The sequence below is a fragment of the Thamnophis elegans genome, chromosome Z, assembly GCF_009769535.1.
Source record: "Thamnophis elegans isolate rThaEle1 chromosome Z, rThaEle1.pri, whole genome shotgun sequence".
NCBI classification, from domain to species: domain Eukaryota; kingdom Metazoa; phylum Chordata; class Lepidosauria; order Squamata; family Colubridae; genus Thamnophis; species Thamnophis elegans.
In genome coordinates, this window is record NC_045558.1 from 51,802,510 (window position 1) to 51,822,023 (window position 19,514).

A 19,514-nucleotide genomic window follows, 5' to 3' on the forward strand; every position below is an offset into this window, starting at 1 on the left:
GCGTGCATGCATGTGTGTGTGTGTGTGTGTGTGTGTGTGTGTGTGTGTGTTGCACACATACAGACATCCTTGACCAAAGAGAAACATTTCTTTTTCAAATTCATTCATTAAAAAAGAATACACTTCAATCATATGTGGTGTTAAATGTTGCACAAAGAAACAACACAGGAAAGGAAAGAAGGGAGGGAGGGAGGAAAGGGGAAGACAGGGAAAGAGCAGAAAGACAGAGAAGGTGAAGGTAGATTGGCAGAAGGAATGAAGAAGGAAGAAATAGGAAGGAGGGAAGGTGAAAGGATGGAAGGAGGAAGGAACAGAAGCGAAGAGGAAGAGAGAAATGGAAAGAGCAGAAAGACAGAGAAGGTAGATAGGCAAAAGAAATGAAGCTGAAAGAATGGAAGGAGGAAGGAAGAGAAAAGGAGGAAGGGAGTGAGTGAGGAAAGAAGAGAGGATGGAAGGAGAAAGGAAGGAAGAGAGGGAAAGAGCAGAAGACGGATAAGGTGAAGGTAGATAAGCAAGAGGAATGAAGGAAGAAGTGAGGTGTCTCGAGGAGGGGGAAAACATTTAGTGACCAAAGTTACAATGGCATTGAAAAAAGTGACTGATGACCATTTTTCACATTTAGCAACCGTTGCGACCATTTTTCGCACTTAGCGACCGTTGCAGCATCCTCATGGTCACGTGATCAAAATTTTGTTTGGCAACAGATTCGTATTTATGCTGGTTTCAGTGTCCTGGGGTGACCTTTTGACAAAATATAAAAATTTTAATCAAGCCCCCGCCTCCCCCGTCAATGGTGTCCCTCTTTACCAATCTGAAAATCTGGTCACCTTAACCATGACAAAAAATCATTATTAAAAAGATAATATCCATATACAGAAATGAACTGATGAAAATGAGTAACATGGTTCATTTTAAGATACTTTTTGTCTCATTAATCTTTTCAAAGGAATTAAAAGAGTTTGTAGAAACAAGTAATCAAATGTATACTATATATTTGGACACTCAAAAGTGTTTCATAAAGTCTTCTTCATGGCAAATTCAATAATGATGGGAAAATATTCTTTCGTGGATGAAATAAACCTAATATTACTTTACCTACTTATATATAATCTTTTAAATCAGAATTCGCTTAAGAGTCTCTTTTAAAGTCTATACTGCAGCTGATGGCCTTTCCAATTCAGATCCTCATCAGAAAAGCACCAGGGTTACTTTGTCCTTATAAAAGGACAAACTCAATAATGCAGAAAGCTTTCTTCCAATATTTTTAAGTGATCCATAATAATTAATACAAGCAACAAATTATATCCTAAACAAAAGTTATATAATGTTGCCGCTACAAGTTCATGACTGCCCAATTTTGTCTATTATTTTTATTTGTATTCAACTTTGTCTCTTTAAATAAAATATGCATGACTTAGACCTGCAGTTGGAAACAGAAATCCAGTGGATTAGTGTTATTCAATGATAGATATGTTGCCATCTCAGAATGATTATAGAGCTAGTAGAAAAGCTTTTCCTTTTTTATAGTTTGCTATGCAATAAAAATTAAACTTAATTTTTTAAAGAAAAAAAGCCTAACTAATTTGCTACTTATTAATGTAAAAATGTAAAAACATATTAAAAACATAAAACCCATAGCAATCAGGAAATCAACATTCAACATAATCCCAAAAAGGGAATCACACATTGCAGGCCACAGCCTGCAGCCCATTTCTTGGGAAAGAACAGCAGGGATGGGGCCAGCCTGATCTTGGGAGGGATGATATTCTAAAGGGCAGGGTCAATGACAGAAAAACCTCTCTTTTTAGGTCCGCCAGCCAACATCACTTGACAGACAGGTCTTAAGAGTATGCCCCTCCTGCCTGACCACAGGCAAGGCAATCCTTCGTTAACAACCATTTGTTCAGCAGTGATGAACAAAGGGACTTGTGCCCAAAGCTATGGTCATTATAGCACTGGTTACCTGATGAAAATTCAGGAACTCAGCAGTCAGCCCATACTTAGGATTGCAAAGGCACTGTAATCTATGCTCTTATATATTCGGGAAACTCCAAGAGCACAGAGAAAAGTAGCAGCTGTGCCCCATAAAGGGACAAACACCCGTGAAACACCTGCCCAACCTTGTTTGACAGTTGGGGTAATTTAGAGTAGTATGCCCCAGCAATTCCAGGATGGAAAAGCAGGAAGCAGGCAAGCCACAGGGATGGGAAGGACATTAAAGTTGCTGTAATCTAAGCCTTTTCCCATGCATGACGATGGCAATAGAAACATCCCCACCAGTGCCTTTTCTCATAAGCATTGTGGCAACACTTGCTTCATTCTTTGCCTGTCCCTACTGTTAGAGTTGGATGTAGCCCTTCCCCCATCTATTCCTCTTGGGACTTCAGGCCCTATTTACTTGCTGGAGAGGTCAGTTGATAGGGAGATGCTCCCCTGTCCTGGTGGCCCCACTATCCAACAGAGCCACCAGTTACAAAAGAAGAAAAGTATCTGGAATCCACATAGAGGAAAAATGCCAGGCAGCACTGCAGTACCTCAATTCATATATGGCCTGCATCAGTCCTCTTAGGGCCTCTTCCACCACTAGGGCAACTATACACTCCTTATTCTGTATGCCATATGCCATTCACTTAACTCCATTCATGCAAGTGGGAATGCCAGGATTGATATAAGGTAAGCAATCATATGTATATCTTGCATAACTATTTTGCTCAGGTGTGATTATTAATCAAGCATTATTTGCCTAGGTGATTATACATTATACTGTATACACACACACACACACACGGTCTTGTTGTATTTGGGTCTTTTCCCGTGTAAGATTGAGATTGTCTTGGCAACGTTTCAGCAAGGTCTCAGGCTGGTTTTGGGCTTAAAGTGTGATCGAAGCTGCCTTCCTTCTATAAATCTTGGTGGGGGGGTGTAGAGTTCTGGCTTTGTTTCAGTAAGTAGAATGATTGGTTGTGTGGCTATATCATGATTGGTAGATTGGTGCTGATTGGTGCTGGCTGTGTGTCTATTGTTATTTCGTGTTGTAACAATCTGGGTGGTGGGTGGGGCTCGTTTATTGACTAGGGCTGGCTTCCAGATGTCTGGTAGGCATGAGGTATCGTCACGTTTATTCATGTTCTGGAGTTGTTTCTCTATTTCGATAGCTTCTATAATTATTCTCTCGTTGAAGTGTTCTGTTTTGGAGATTAACCTGGTTCCTTCAAAATTAATTTCATGTCTTAAGATGTTGGCAATTTTTTGATCAGTGTAGGATACAGAACAGGACAATAGCATCACCCTCCTCTCTTACATCAAAGGCACCACAGATAAAATCAGCAAAATTCTCCACAAACACAATATCAAAACAGCCTTCAACACTGACCAAAAAATAGCCAACATCTTAAGAAACCCCAAAGACAAAATCCAGCTAGAAAGCCAAGTAGTCTACGAAATACCATGCAAAATCTGCCCTGCAACATACATAGGACAAACGAACAGGAATGCATGCATCGCAGAACACAAGAACGCAGTAAGAAAAAAAGAAAAAACTTCCTCCCTTTTTCAGCACCTTAAAGCTGCAGGACATGAAATTAATTTTGGGACTAGTTCCAAGCTACTGTTCTATATTTGAGCGAAAAATCATAACACCTGCTACACCTATGGAATTGTTTAGTGATTTATTCATAATAACTGCAAGCCATAAATGCAAAAATTAAAAATCAAGGACAACTCAGAATCAGGTTCTCTTGCTACTAGTTCTCCCCACTTCATCCCACCCCCAAAAATATCTATTATAAATGATAAATGAGAAGCTAAATGAATTAAAATAATTCTAAGAATTGTCTTTGATTTAATAGTACCACCTAAATGTGTAGAAAATTCTGTCTGCCTGGGGCAATCAACATTTCCAAGTCTTTCTCCTATAAATCTGTTGCTGCGTAATGAAGCACATCCACAATACAGGTAGTCCCCAGCTTACAACCTTTCACTTAGGAACCGTTCGAAGTTACAACACTTCTAACAAAAGTGGCTTATGACCAGTCCTTACACATCTGTCACAGTGTTCCCACAATCACTTGATCAAAATTTGGGCATTTGGGAACTCTCTTGGCCTGAGGAAGATGGGCAATGTAGAAATGTGAAATAAATAAACAAAAGGTTGCAGCATCTCAGGGTCATGGGATCACCTTTTGCAAACTGCCAAGCTGACTTCCAACAACCCAATCAATAGGGGATTTGCTTAATGACCATTTGACTCACTTAACAACCATGGCAAAAATTTGGGCCCAACTCACTTAATGACTGTCTCATTTAGTAAAGGAAGTTCCAGTGCCAGCTATGGTTGTAAGTTAAGGACTACCTGTTATGATGAAAATGTTGAACAGCAGCAGAGCCACGGTTTCAGTTGGGAAATCTAAATCCGTAAAACACCTGAAGGCCAGGCAAGGAATAATGGATGACAACACTAAGAGATTCAACCTAGAAATAAGCAGGAATTTTCTCACAGTGAGAACAATCAAGCAATGGAACAGCTTCCCATAGACATGCAGTAAACCTTTCAGTAAAAAATAGGTTTCTTTGTCAATAGCTACACTGTTTGCACCTGACTTTCCAAAAAAGAATTCCATCCACGTGATAGCTACATTATTCCAAAATCATCCATAATGTGATATGTTACCCCTCAAGCTCACAACAGCTGTTTCACCTTTTGGTGGTGTTTCTTTGAGTTGTTCACTTCTGTTCCATGAATTGGATATTTTTAAAAAAGATATAGTATGGATTTTATCTTTAAACCCCATGTCAAGACTGAATAGATAGATATGTAGAGTTTATTAAGATTTAACTTGCTAGGACTGGATGAAATGTAAAATCTACAATGAAAAAACTGAGGGCCAAGGATTTCACAGGATTCTGGATTCTAAAGGTACTCAAACCATATGGTAATTGAAACACCACAGATATGGTGGTACAAACCACTTACCAATTGCAAAAATTGTACTCTTGAACAACCAATGTCAATAGGTCCCTAAATAGTCAGTAGCCTAGATGTTGTCAACCCGGGATTACATTACTTTTGACTGAAAAAAAACCTCATGCTATGCTGGCATAACTAAACAATTAACACAAAAGGAGGCAAAGGAAAATATTAGGTGATTTTAAAATGACTTTGTTGTAACCTGAAAACATGGCAAAAGGAACTTAAATAGCATACAGAAGTTTGAAGCCTTTCCCAACAAGATCCTTCTTCGGCTACATCTCTTCCACCCCAGCAAATAAAAGATCTGTAGCAGGATCCAATCTGACTCTGTCACCAGCATCAGAGGTTCCGGGTTCCAGCACAAGTCTAAAGCTCGGAAGACAAAATCTCTGGTCCCAGTGACCAACTCAGATCCTGCAACATTATCCTGGGACACATATATTCACCTTCATTCGTGATAAGAGCTGTAGTTCAAATATATCTGAATACCAAAAGTGGAAGATCTTTTTAAAGAGTTCACAAGAGATCCCCCCCAATACCATTCTTTAAAAGCAAACAGAAATAGTTTCTCTTTTGAAACAATTGGCAAATGTGCTACACCAAGAAGCTAGAATACCAATCCATATCTATCTCTAAACTTCAGTTCAGATCCTGCTGCCAATTTAGTATTAACGATTCATGTTTTCTAATATGAGTTTATGCTAGATATTATTCTAGATTTGAAGCCAATGCAATTAGTGTATTCAATATCAGCCTCGGGAAATTCAATTGTGTGTCAGCATTCCAAGTAATGCATCCATAGAAAGCAGAATTCCGAGGAGGTAGATTCCTCAAAGAACAATTTATTGGATATTAGTCATAATGGCACAACTGGTGAAAACTGACTCTGAAAGTTCCCATGGTTTTCACCTAATTAAAAAGTGAAAGTTCCCCCTTCCCCCAAGCCATCAATCACATTGTCCAATAGAGGTGCTGGACAGTTGCTTGATTATTCCATTCCTCCTCTTCCCAGCACCTTTTGGAATGTCCTTGGTTCCCACAGGAAACCTTTTTGTTTTGACTACAAACCCCCTCTATCTATTCTCCCTAATTATTTACTTCCAAATAAATATTCTGTACACAGTCTTAATAACAATATCTAAATATATTAATTCACAGCTCATCTTTTGTGAACTATTAGATAAATATTAAAATATTCCAAAACTACCAAATTTCTCATTTTTAAACCAAAGAAAGTATTTATCTTTATCTATGAAAACATTTTTCATACCCCAAAAATCCATTGACATAAGAGAGTTGCAAAACTTGATCACCCACATGACTAAGCTGGGAATAAATATAAATATTTATATTATCTACTAAGTGAAGAAAAGTAAACGTCTATGTCAATATTTACTGTATACTCCACAGTGCTGTTGATCATATAAACTGGTAGATAGATTAGGACAGTCTAATCAATTTTTGATATTTGCACAGAATAATTGCAGAACGAGCCTGTTTTTCCCCCCATTTATATCTTGCATTGTTTAAGTTTGTATGAGTTCTTGCCAACCTTTCTTCATGGATAAATCCAGAAGAAATTATATAAACTGTCATTCTTTGTGATATAAACACAATTAATACCTCTACCTTTCTTTGATATGTTTTTTCATTATTATTAGATGAGGAATTAAAAGTATATATTTGAATATTAAAAATGATCAGAATACTATTATTAACTGCTACTAAGGTAAATATGTCACACTATCTCTACTTATGAAGTACAGCACACCTTATTATAACAGTAATTTCAGAGAATACAATAATTATTTTCCTGAAAGATGTTCTGTCATGTGCCTTTTTCCAGTATCAGGGAGCTTATGAGTTTTCCCAGAAAAAAAGCAAGTTTATTCATCAGAAATTACCGGAAGGGGCAACATCCCCTGCAACCCAAAGGATCTTTTTGCCTTTAAATTGAAAGCCCTGCACAGTCTTGGTGATTAATTGATGAAAAACTGCTGTTTTAAGGAGTTTGTTCTTTAAGAACTCCATTATAGTTTATAAATCACATATTCTTCAATCAAGTCACACTCCTGAGGACAATACTGATACATTAATTTGGTTTATTTGGTAGCAGTATGGAAGTGGTTTACCATTGCCATCTTGCAGATTTTTTTTTACTTTCCAATCCAGTTTACAACCTTGGAATTCCCCACTAGTTGCCCATCTAAGTAGTAAGTCTTGTCTTTTCTTAGTTTCCAGTCCAGAGTCTGTTTGTAAATCTGCGACTTTAACTGAATATATGGGTGGCCTTGGGGAAGGAGGCGAAGAGATGCTGCCTAAGAAACAATCAGGCAGAGAGAGGAAGGAGCCCCCAATAGCTCAACAGTCAGAGAAAGAAACTTAGAAAGGACCCCCCCTAATGGATCAAGCAGTTAAAAGTGGCAGCCAGGAAGTCTGCACTTCCAGATCTGTAACATTATTTTAATGTAATATTTCAATAAAAATTAGTATGTATTTACTTACTTATTTAGTTATTTATTCAATTTATATAGACACACACACACTTCATCTCAACAAGTGACTCTGAGCTGCTAGTTCATTTAGTGGTGTCTCCTAGTTAGTTTAACTGAGAAGACTGATAGCCCCTTGCTGTAGAAAAATAAAAATATTGAATAGAGCAAGGGCAAATCGGTGAACAGCTCCATAAAATCAACAAATAGACATATGCATAAATCCATCCTACCAAATCAATACAACCTAAAAATGCCTAATGAAGATATATGCTACAGTTGTGACTTTAAAAAGCACAACCCTCATAAAATTTCTTAAGGATATCAAGTTGCTAATTTTTTCTCTATAACAAGAATGGACAATATTTCTGGAATTGAAGATTGCAATTCAGCTTCAGAAGTTTCCGGACAACCACAGAACATTATTTGGTGATGACACAGCATCATCAGGTCTTTGGAGAGAGGAAAGCTAAGATAGGAATGAAAGCAGAAAGTACAGAAATCCTTAAATTTATTACCACAACCAGGACCGTAATTTCAGTCACTAAGAAATGCTATTCTTAACCAAGTCATCAGGTGATCAGACCTGATTTTACAGCCTTTTTTACCATGGCCACTAAGCAAATCCAGAAGCTGGCTGGGAAGATCACAAATCACAATCACACATCTTCAAGAACCATTGTAAAGCAGCCAACTGTCAAGCATCCAAACTATGATCATGTAATTGTGAGGGGGTGGGTGGGTGACAGTTGTAACTTTGAGAATATTTCATAAGTATTGTTTCAGTACTGTCATAACTTTGAACTGGATTAAATGAATAATCATAAATAAAGGACTACTTGGGAGACAAATCACTTCTATCACCTTTCACCACAGCAAAGATATGGCTGTTCTTTTGGGCTTTGTGGTCTGAGGTACCTGTTACATTCTGCAGTTTTTATGAGGTATGCTGTTTTGGTTAACCATTCAGGCATTTGGGTTCTGTATCTGGAGTGCCTATTTTTATTGTATATTTTTCTCTATAGTTAGCCATCCAGTCATATAAATCATCTTAATAAATAAATTAAAATGTTTTATGATTTTTATATGAATCAGCTGTGAAATCATGCAGTTGTAAATAAATAAATATGCAAATAAATAAAAAATCTCTTTGTCTCTTTCTTCTTCCTTGAAAGTATCCAGGAAAATCTAGTCAGCCACCTCTAGAAAAATATTCTTTCCTTTTATTATACAAGCTATCTTCAACAATTAACTGAATACTGCAGTATTTTTACTAAATATTCAGAAGGCTATGCTGTAGAAATTAACAGTATAAAATAAATGGAAATTATATAAGAATTTTTGTTTCTTTTTCCTAGTTAAGCAGAAAGTGTTGAAAGGATTTTTTTTCACCGCCTTTGACAATTGAATAACTCACTGAATTCAGTGGCTTGCTCAAAGTAGCAAGATTAAAGATGAAATACTGTTTTTTTTCTCAGTATAAATTTTCCAATATGTATTCTAAATTTTCTCATATCCTTAAAGCTAAAATTTTGACTTTTTTTTTTTTTTTTTTGCAAAACTTCACAGATACCTTTGGACTCTATTATGTAAATGTGGCATACATTCCGTCCAGTCTGAATCAAAACAAACTACATCAATAAACCACAGTAGCATCTACAGAATTTTCTAAGTCATTTTCTATTTTAGCTCACTCATTTCAAATCAGCTTCAGAGCTAGAGGACTGGAAGTGGCCAATGTGACACCAATTTTTCAAAGGAAACCTGAAGAAAATTTAAAACTGAAGGTTCATCACCTTAACATTTCTTCTAGAAATATTAGTAGAAACAGTAATCAGAGAAAAATAACTAGTTACTTAGAGGAACATTAATAGCTACTGTACTGAATTGGAGTAGGAGGAAAATAATAAACCCTCCCTCAGCAGTGAGAGCTTGCAAGATGACTTTGGGCCAGTCACTCTTTCTCTTACCTGGCAAATTTATTGTGGCTATCAAGTACAAATAAATAACACATTTTTTAAAAAACAGAAGGAAGGATCACTTTGTGCATCATCTTGAGTTCCTACATAAAAGCCTGGATGTCTTCAAATTGATCAATCAAATGTCAAATGCACTGCAATTTAAGTAAGTATGCAATAGTTATTGAGGCACATGAACACCACTTTAAATTTACTTAAACTGAAGCAGCCATGGCAATAAAACAAAATGCTAGACTAATGTAAGGGCTGGTCCTGATCCAGCAGAACAGTTTTTATCTTCTTATAAATACCAGAAGAAAACATTCAGGGAAAACAGAATGATATAAATACAGAAGGGTCCTATATTCTGTTGCTACTGTGGCCAAGAGTTGCTTGCCTCCACAGTCAGCAGTGATATAACATTTTCGCCTAACTTTCCTCCAAAATCAACTCTTTAACTTAGTACTAGAATAATACCATGACAGGTAATCATCAACTTACGATCACAATTATGCCCCAAAATTATGAGAAATTTATTAAGTGAATTTTTCCCCATTGTACAACTTCATTTGTTAAGTGAATTACTGCAGCTGTTATATTAGTAACATGTTAAATAAGTGGATTTGTTTTCCCCATTGACTTTGCTTGTCAGAAGGTTGTAAAAGGTGATCCCAGGACACTGCAACCGTCATAAATATGAGTCAGTTATCAAGCATTTGAAAGTAAAATCACATGACCATGAAGATGTATAATGGTCATAAGTGTGAAAAATTGCCCTGCCACTTTTTTCAGTGTTGTTGTAACTTTAAATAGTCACTAAATGAACTGCTGCAAGTCAATAACTACCTGTTGTACCAAGAAAGCACAAATCTGTAATTTTTGTTAGAAAATGATTGAACTAATAGTCAAAATATATAGATATTTGAACATAAAAAGTCACTTTGGATTTTACTCCACTAATGCTTGCTGACTATAGGGAATAGTGCTTTTCTCCATTTCAAAGCCATTGAGCCAGTGCTGACTGAAGACACTTCCACAGTCATATGGCCAGCATGTTGTCATGGAGCACTGCTCCCTTCCCACCAAAGTTGTGCCTATTTATCTACCTTCATTTGACTGCTTTTGAACTGCTAGGAGCTGGGGCGAGGATGGGACTCACCCCATTGTGTGGCACTCAGGTCACAAACCTGGCTTGCAGACTTTCCAACCAACAGGTTCAGTATCTTAACCACTGAGTCACTATGTTACCCTCTACTTGAGTATAGGACAATGTTTATCTAGAACCAAGTATACCCCTTTCATGAGAATGCCTAATCTCAACTATTATATAATATACTTCATAAGCTACTTAAAAGGACAAATTTAGAGAACATGGCATAAAGATAGTCCTCAAGTTATGATGGCAATTGGGCAGCAAGTAGGCAGTTACCAGGACAATGCTAGCAGACCCTGTTGCTGTCATAACCCCAGGATTGTGTGGATTATTAAAGAGGAAGAGGTGGGAATCCCATATAAAGAGCATATGGAGATGAGGGCTGCTAGTGGCAGGCACTAGAAAAGGGTGGGTAGGCTAGTAAAAGCAGTGGATTGGTGCTGGGAAATATAGGTAGCAGCCAGGTGCTACAAAATATAAAGATCCCTGGGATCTCAAATAGGGTTTTTCAGAAAGGAGTTGGAATGATTTATAATGACTTGCAACCTTCCCTATTGACCTTGAGAGAGAAGGTTGTGGTGATCATATTGACCTGGATTGCTGTCACATTGTAATCTCAAGCTGGGTGCCCAAGGATGAGAATTACAATCAGGTGACCTCAAAGAGACTGTGACACTGCTATTTTGCAGACTAATTGCAAGTCCCCTTCATTCAAAGCAATCACCAAATGAGTGGTTGTAAGTTAATAACTACCTGTATTTGATTTACACAAAGCTTCTGAAATGGTTCCATATACAAATAATCCCAGAGGTTCAACAGTTCACTTAGTGAGAGTTTGAAGTTATGGGATAACTGCCCCACTTCCAAAAATTTGCAAGCCGATCGGACGGTGGGAGCAAAAAAATGTCCTTATTGAAGACAACTTCCAGAGAGGCAGCAATTGCAGCATAAAGAAGAGATCCTGTGGCATCTTAAATAACATCAAGTTACAGCATAAACTTTCATGGATTACTATAAAGTCTATGTCTTCAGGTGAATGTTTATATTTGACATAATAGAGCTGAATTCCTTTGAAGTTAATAGTAAATAGTGAAATAACCATTCACTATGGTTATCTGGTGAAGCTGAAGCCTCAATCTTTGTGTACCTTATAAATCAGAAACAGAAATAATGCCACAGCAGAGGTGGGTTCTTACCAGTTCAGCCGAACCGGTAGTAACTTGGCGGACTGGGTCGCTGGAACTGGCAGCAACCGAGGCCTGCCACGCCCCCAAACCAGTTATCTCAGTGGTGCCATAGGCAGCACCATCTTGATTTTGCCTTCTGCACATGCGCAGAGCAATTTTTATTGCACTGTGCATGCACGCACAGCACGCATCAAGCCGTGTGGCATGTCCCTGAGCGAACCGGAAGTAGCGGCAGCTGTAACCCAACCCTGTGCTACAGAACAAAAAATACTTAAGAGATATTTTAAAACTACATAAGAATTAACAGAAACCATGTTGAAAGAAACTAGTTTATTTAAAGTTAGGGAATATAGTAGTGCTATCAGAATAAAATGAGAATGCTGTAGACAAGTCATTTGTAAAATCAGGAGTATCACCACTGCCTCTCTTCCCCACACTGCTCTGTAGGAAGTCCTCAACTTATAATCATTCATTTAGCGACTGCTCAAAGTTACACCGGCACTGAAAAAAGTGATGATCAAATGATCCTTGCCTTAGACTTGGAAGCATCCCCAAGGTCATATTAAAATTTAAGTGCTTGAGCAACTGGCATGTATTTATGATAGTTGTCTGGGGTCATGTGATCACATCCAGAAGTTGTGAATACCCCAACACTGGAAGTCTTTAAGAAGATGTTGGATGGCCATTTGTTTGAAACGGTTTCCTGCCTAGGCAGGGGGTTGGACTAGAAGACCTCCAAGATCCCTTCCAACCCTGCTATTATATTGTATTGTATCATTTGTGGCTTTCCCAATTAGCTTCTAGCAAGTACAGTCAATAAGAGAAGCTGGATTCACTTAACTGTAGTGATTTACTTAATAACTGCAGTGATTTATTTAATAACCTTGGCAAAAAACGATCATAAAATCAACCATGACATTAACGGTGTTATTTAACAATGGAAATTCTGGTTCCAATTTTGCTTTTAAGTCCAGGATTCCCTCTATAGAGAGTCCTCAACTTACGACCACAACTGAACCTCAAATTTCCCTTGCTATTTGAAACATTTGTTTAGTGAGTTTTGCCCTATTTTATGACCTTTCTTACCACAGTTGAATCACTGCAGCTGTTAAGTAGTAACACGGTTCTACTGAATCTTGCTTCCCCATTGACTTTGCTTGCCAGAAGGTCGCAAAAGGGGATTATATGCAACTGAGTCACCTGCAACTGTCATAAATATGAGCCAGTTGCAAATATGAGAATTCTGATTTCGTGACCATGAAATCAGTTGTATGAAAAATGTTCGTAAGTCACTTTTTTCAGTGCCCTTGTAACTTCAGTCAGTAAACAAACTTTAGGTCGAGGACTACTTTTAGTTAATTACCTCCTATTTAAAGAAATTTTTAAAATACCTGCTGTTTCTTTCCTACATGCTGCTCCCTAACAGGCATGTACATTTTGTTTGTAAGCAGAAAGAAAAACAATCCACTATTTAGACATACATATCACTACAGACTTTTACACAAGGAATAATCTAAGTCATCATTCTGTATCTGACAGTTTCCTGAACTTTTAACAGTGTTTGCCGATTGCTTAGTAAACGGTCTGCTACAAAAAAGGAACCCATTTGTTTCCTTCCGGCAGAACAATTGGGAAGCAGGGAAATGGAGAACATGGGTCTTGCTTTGGAATAATTCTTCCTAGATATTTTAGGCCAAATCCATTTAAAATCAGAGCGGAGATTCTGTGAAACACTTTTATTTAACAGCATTAAGATGAAACCAATTATAAAATCTCAAAATCCTTACTAAGAAACTAATACCAATGATGTAAGGAAGAGAATCTGATGTTCCTGTTCCTAATTAAGTTTTAAGAACAAAGGGCCTTGATCCTCCCACTAGCTGTGACATGATGCAACAGAACTGATAACAAATTTTATTAGGTCAGGAAGACAATGGGGTCTGGTCTTCGATCCTCTTCCTAAAATCTATCTCCACCCAATTTATTTATGCACCAAGTTCATTAAAGGGTATACTGATGTACTATATGTCTCCGTCAATTTACTATTTGATCAGTTAATAAAATATGTATCTTTTCTCCATTGTATTATCAGAAAAACAAAACTTCAGCTATAACAAGTTAAAAAAATTATCTACCAGCAATTTGTAATATGAAAATGTAATAGATAATTATTGCACCCAGGCATAATTCTTCCACAATCAGAATGATTTTGCTGATGCTATTCCACTTGAAAGAAATCAATACTATTCAACTTTGTATTTATACAAAGTTTTACTTTATTTAGTAAATATTTTCAAAAAGCAAGACTTTAGATATCAATTAAGTTTTGTTTCTCAATACACAAATCACAGGATTTTTACTTCAGTTCCTTCTATTTCACCTTCCAAGAAATTGGTGGAGTTTGTAACATCATTCATAAAGGTATTATTTGGAATAAAAAATACACATATTGTCAATCCAACATCACCAAATCTTTCAAATCTTATGATCTGCCAAAATGGCAATATTTCATCATGTTAAAGCAATTATTATTCAAAAATTATAAAATTAAATGTAGATTATTAAATTAGAATAGTAAACGATTAGTACTTCTGTGATTTTCAGTACTGACTTAAAGTCTAGATCAAGGGTGTCAAACTCAAAGCCCGGAGTGCTTAGATCTGGCCCATGGGATCACCCTGGAAACAACAAAGGATTGGCCAGCAGTGCTTCTGCTATTGAAAATGGAGCTCATGAGGGCCATGCACAGCCCTCCTGAGCTCCATTTTCACTGGCAGAGGATTGCAAGAGGTCATTACAGCTCAAAACGGAGCTCACAAGGGCTGCAGGCAGACCTCCTATTTTCACTCACAGTATTGCAGGAGGCTGTCACAGCTGAAAACGGAGCTCACGAGGGCTTCAGCCAGACTTCCTGAGCTCTGTTTTTGCTGGTAGAGGATTTCAGGAGGCCATCACAGCCGAAAATGGAGCTCACAAAGCCTGGGGGCAGACCTCCTGAGCTCCGTTTTTTCTGGCAGTGGATTGCAGGAAGCCATCACAGCCAAGAATGGAGTTTGGGAGCCTGTTTTTGCTGGCAGAGTGCTAGGGCCACCACAGGCGCCCCCAACACAAGTGATGTCCAGCTGAAGAGGCCAATGTTGCTCACACCCATCTCTCCCCCTCAGGTCAAACACAATCCTGATGCGGCCCTCAATGAAATTGAGTTTAACACCCTTGGTCTAGATGAAACAATATTTATTGAAAACACTAGAATACGTTTTCTGTCAAAGCATTATTCAAGCAGATATGGCTAAAATGGGAATAAAACAATATTTTTTTACCAATGGTTATACAAACACTCTCCCATTTTTGCAATCTGTCAACTTGTCAGTTTTATATTCCAGGATCTTTTTTTTTTAAAGTCAGAATTCATTTTGCCTAGTTTGTATGTATTAGCCAAGTAGAATATCCATACTATCTTTGCCCCAGTTAACTTATTGAGCAACTATGTAGATGTATCTCCTGGTTCACCGACAAAAGCCAAACGACAAAACCGCGCCCAACTAAACCGCGGTGACAAAACCGCATGTTCTAAAGCGCTCCAACGAATGAGCACTGAATCGCGACGACAACAGCGCGACGACAGAAGCGCGGTGTAAAACTAAACCTAACCCTAAACCTAACCCTAAACCAAACCCTAAATGTAACGCTAACCCTAACCCTAAGCGTAACGCTAAATCTAACGCTAAACCTAACGCTAACCCTAACCCTAACCCTAAACCTAATCCTAAACCTAACCATTACCTTAACTTAAATCACCCCTCTGTCGACTGAAATCGCCCTTCTGTCTCTGCGCTGTTGTCGCCACGCTGTTGTCGGTGCGTTGATGACATCGCGGTTTTAGCGGTTTAGTGGTTTAGTCAGGCGCGGTTTTGTCGTTCGCCCTTTTGTCGGGTCACGGTATCTCCTCACTGATGAGCAGTTTTTAATTAACCAAAATACCAAAATCACCAAATGATTGAATTATTGATTATTCAATGACTGAATAATCATTTAAATGGTAATGGTTGGTACTTCAAACTTTTTTTCCTCCAAATTTCCTTCCAAACACATTACTAAAGTATTTCACTATTTTGATTTATCTTCATGGTGCTGTTGCCCAACTGCAGATTCCTCATTTTTGTCTATTTTTTTAAAATAGGAAAAACTATACTCTATCCTTTAAGCCTTCAGTATATACTCCTAAGCAGTCAGCTATTTACCCTACCAATTTATTCATTTTTGGCATACAGTGTCCATTGCAGGAAAATTCACAAATGGCAGCCACTAGCTTTTTGGATTTTTAAAAGCTTTAATACCACATTAAAAATTAAAGTTAAGCCTGTACCAGGCAATATCAGAAAGCAGGTCTCCAGCAGTTAAATGGACGCAGCCAACTTAACAACCAGAAGACATCAAACAGCAGGCTTCAGAAACACACCATGAAGCAGTGAAAAAAATATACAATAGGCAGGAGAAAGAGTTTTTAGTAAAACTTCTTTGGAAGTACCAACTTTGACACCTTAAAAGCAATCAGAAATCTGAGGTGCTGCTAGTTTCCACAGCATCAGCTGAAGAAGAAACTTCAGAGAGAGAGAAAAGATACTTTGAGTCATACGAAGGCAAATGTGAAGCAGAAAAGGAAACGTGAGAGAGATTATATGATGGATCCCATAGCCTTTAGGATGAGCATCTATAAAAAGGTATTTGAAAGCGTGGAAGAAAGAGATATAAATGATCGTCGGCGCCACATTTTAGCAAGTCCGCTGGGTTCGAGAAAGCAGAGGCAGAACGGGGAATGGGGAGTTAATCTATATTCTTTCCCTTAACAGTGAAGACCGAGGGTTCTTTTCACCACCGTGTAAACTACCTTCTCTCCTTAGTACCTGCTTTGCCAACCTTGGATGAGGTTGGTGTATTTGCTCAAGGTCCCCTCCAGAACTGCCTCCGTTCTCCTACCAGCCGCCAGTCCCCCCGGGGCGCCGGCGCCGCAGACTCCTCCAGGACTGGCCGCAGCTGAACTGGGGCTGCTGCTGCTTCCTCCATCCGGCCTCGCGGCCAGCGCTGCAGCCACCGCTCCTGCTTGCCGGCCCGAGAGACCCCGACTGGTAGAAGTGGAAGGCGAGGAACCCGCCGACGTGGGGCGACTGCTAGTCCGGCTGCTACTGTTACTGCCTCCGCCGCTGCTGTTGGCCGCAGCCGCTGACACGTTGTCCCCGGCGCTTTGCACCGCTGTAATTGCCTTCTCCATGGAGTTCGCGGGAAGGCTTTGAGGCAGCCCCGGCCCTCGCTGTAGATTGTAGCTACTGCCGGCAGGTTCGGAAATATCCGAGTCATTCGCTAAGAAAAAGGGAGAGGAAGGACTGGGCGATTCCCGCGGGCGCCACCCAGTCAAGGGCTTTTTGCGCCCACAAAGCGGAGGCGGCGCCGGCGCTTTGTGTCCAGTGGCGTGGAGAAATCCGCCCCGCCCGCGATTCTCCCTCGAGGCCGCCCTCTTGCTCCAGCTCTAGTTGTGAATCTGTACTTGAGGCCCGCCAGGAAGGCCGACCGCGAGCGGTGCTACGAAATTTGGGAGGAGACTAGAAACATTTGCGCCTCGCTTCTACTGCCAGCGCCTCTGCTCCGACGCGTACGCTTTTTGGAAGACCAGCCCAAGGACCGTTCAGCCGGAATAACTTTTGCATCAGAGTTCCGGAGTTGAAGGCGTGTGAACCAGCCACCGCGGTGAACGTCAGTCTGGTTTATTTTATAATTTGTCTTAAGCCGAAGGCTATAAACCATGCTGAAAAGGCAACTCCGCTTAATGCGACTTAGACTGCCCTTGAATGGCATTTGGCAGAAGAGGCCCTGGAAGAGACTCTGTCTCACCAGTGTATCCCACCTTCTGCCCCCTCATGGGAGAGGAGTTATCAATGGTAGTAAATACAACTTGTATATGCAGATTTTTAAAGCATGTTCCTTAGCAGATGGAATAAAAAGTAACCTTTTGATTATTTATGCCACATGATATAATTCATAATTTTTCAAGATTAAGTCCCAAGAAAAGCTGTTCTACTTATTAAGTAGAGCAGACTTTTCCAATCTGGGTCCATCTGAACTTCTGATTTGTAAATTGCATCATGGTTTGCTGTTGAAATGATAAACTTTATGATACTATGGAGGCAGCCATTGTTGCATTTCAGGCTAAAACTTTAATCCTATCTTGATTTTAAAAATAAATAAAAAGCACACTAGTAAGAATTGGATAGGAATACATTTCTATCAAAGGCTAATTTTCCCCTTCAGGTTTTTAACCAAAGTTTTTTCATATCTGAAATTTTGTAATTGTTGAAATTTACTGAACCAATTTTCTAACTTCACATAAAACTCTAAACCATAACATGAACACTAAACTGAGTTAGACTCCTAAAAACACCATTCCATCCATAAAGTCCAAGTTTTAAAATAATCAAGCTTATTGTATGAATACAGGTGAAACTCGAAAAATTAGAATATTGTGCAAAAGTTGTACCATCGCGACGTCAGCCTCGCCTCAGTTCAAGGCTATCCTGTATGAAGTATTCCAAAGTTTGACATTTCTGGGTAAAGTCATCGATCAACTCAAAGCATGCTGATGATTCCCACCTGTGTATTTGAACTAGGCTGACCAAGTGATGCTATCAAGATCTTGTCCCAGGGTCTGGAGACTGTGAGGGTTTAATAAGGAGAAAAAAACCTCACATTCAACACTTGTAAGATGGATTGGCTATCAATATTTGAGCCACCCAATTCCAGAGATTTTCAATTTTAGGGTTGAATGCACTTCTCCATTTGAGATTGATGTGAATTTGGGAGGTTTTATTAATTTACTTATAAAATTTATTGGGTAATTCTGGATGGCTCACAGTCATAAAGTTTGTATAAATATATACAATTAAAACATAAATAATTAAAATCAAACATTAAAACCTAAAGATACATAGGTAGTGGAAAAGGGCAGAGGTGGGATCTGTTGTTACTCGACCAATCATCTCTACTGTGTTGTTCCCCTAGACTTGCGGCTCTTACTTGAAGAGTAAGGGGAAGTACACTGTCACCTCTGTTGTTTGTATTAACATTAGAAGTCTTAAATAGAAATATTAGAGAAGAAAAAGATATAAAAGGAATGAAAATTAAAAAGGAAGAATATAAACTGCAAGCATTCACAGATGATCTGGTTTTCATTCTAGAGGACCTATTAGAAACAGCACTTAAATTGATAGAAAAGATAGAGGAATATGGAAAAGTGGCAGGTCTGAAAATAAATAAAGATAAAATGATATTTGACATAACATAGCCCTGAGAGATTGTCTGTCTCCATAATGTCTGTACATTCCATGCAATTGAGCAGAGTTGGTATGCTCTTAAAACAATGTCATATAATGGGATCTAGAAAGTGAGCCTTTTGTATCATAGTAGCTATCCTCTGGAATAATATCCCCTCAGAGATCCTTGGCTCCTTCCTGGTTTCATGCAAAAGGTATTTTAAAATATGGTTTTACCACAGGCCTTGGCAAGCGTCTTACAGGACTTTATATATTCGTTAGGATCCTTTCTTTTTATTGTTCTGTGCTGTCTTTTTAAGTATGGTGTGACAGCAATAGAAGGCAGTTTACACACATTTGATAAGCAAATGTAAAAAAATAAATATCTTTATATTATTAGCATGGTTGGATATGATTCCACTGCTGTAATGATGTTGCTGACAGGTTGATTCAA

The 19,514-nt window shown here is 38.6% G+C and overlaps 1 protein-coding gene across 2 annotated transcripts in view; it reads right to left on the reverse strand.

Moving 5' to 3' along the window:
- Positions 1-17,206, reverse strand: part of OSBPL10 (oxysterol binding protein like 10) — an 84,940-nt gene extending 67,734 nt beyond the window's left edge. Inside the window, exon 1 of one of the 2 annotated variants that reach the window (XM_032235627.1) lies at positions 16,664-17,206. In XM_032235627.1, coding sequence (XP_032091518.1) covers positions 16,664-17,028 — 365 coding nt within the window. In that variant the 5' untranslated portion in view covers positions 17,029-17,206. The remainder of the gene's footprint in view (positions 1-16,663) is intronic. The other variant, XM_032235626.1, reaches the window with a different exon arrangement.
- Between the last annotated feature and the right edge of the window lie 2,308 nt (positions 17,207-19,514).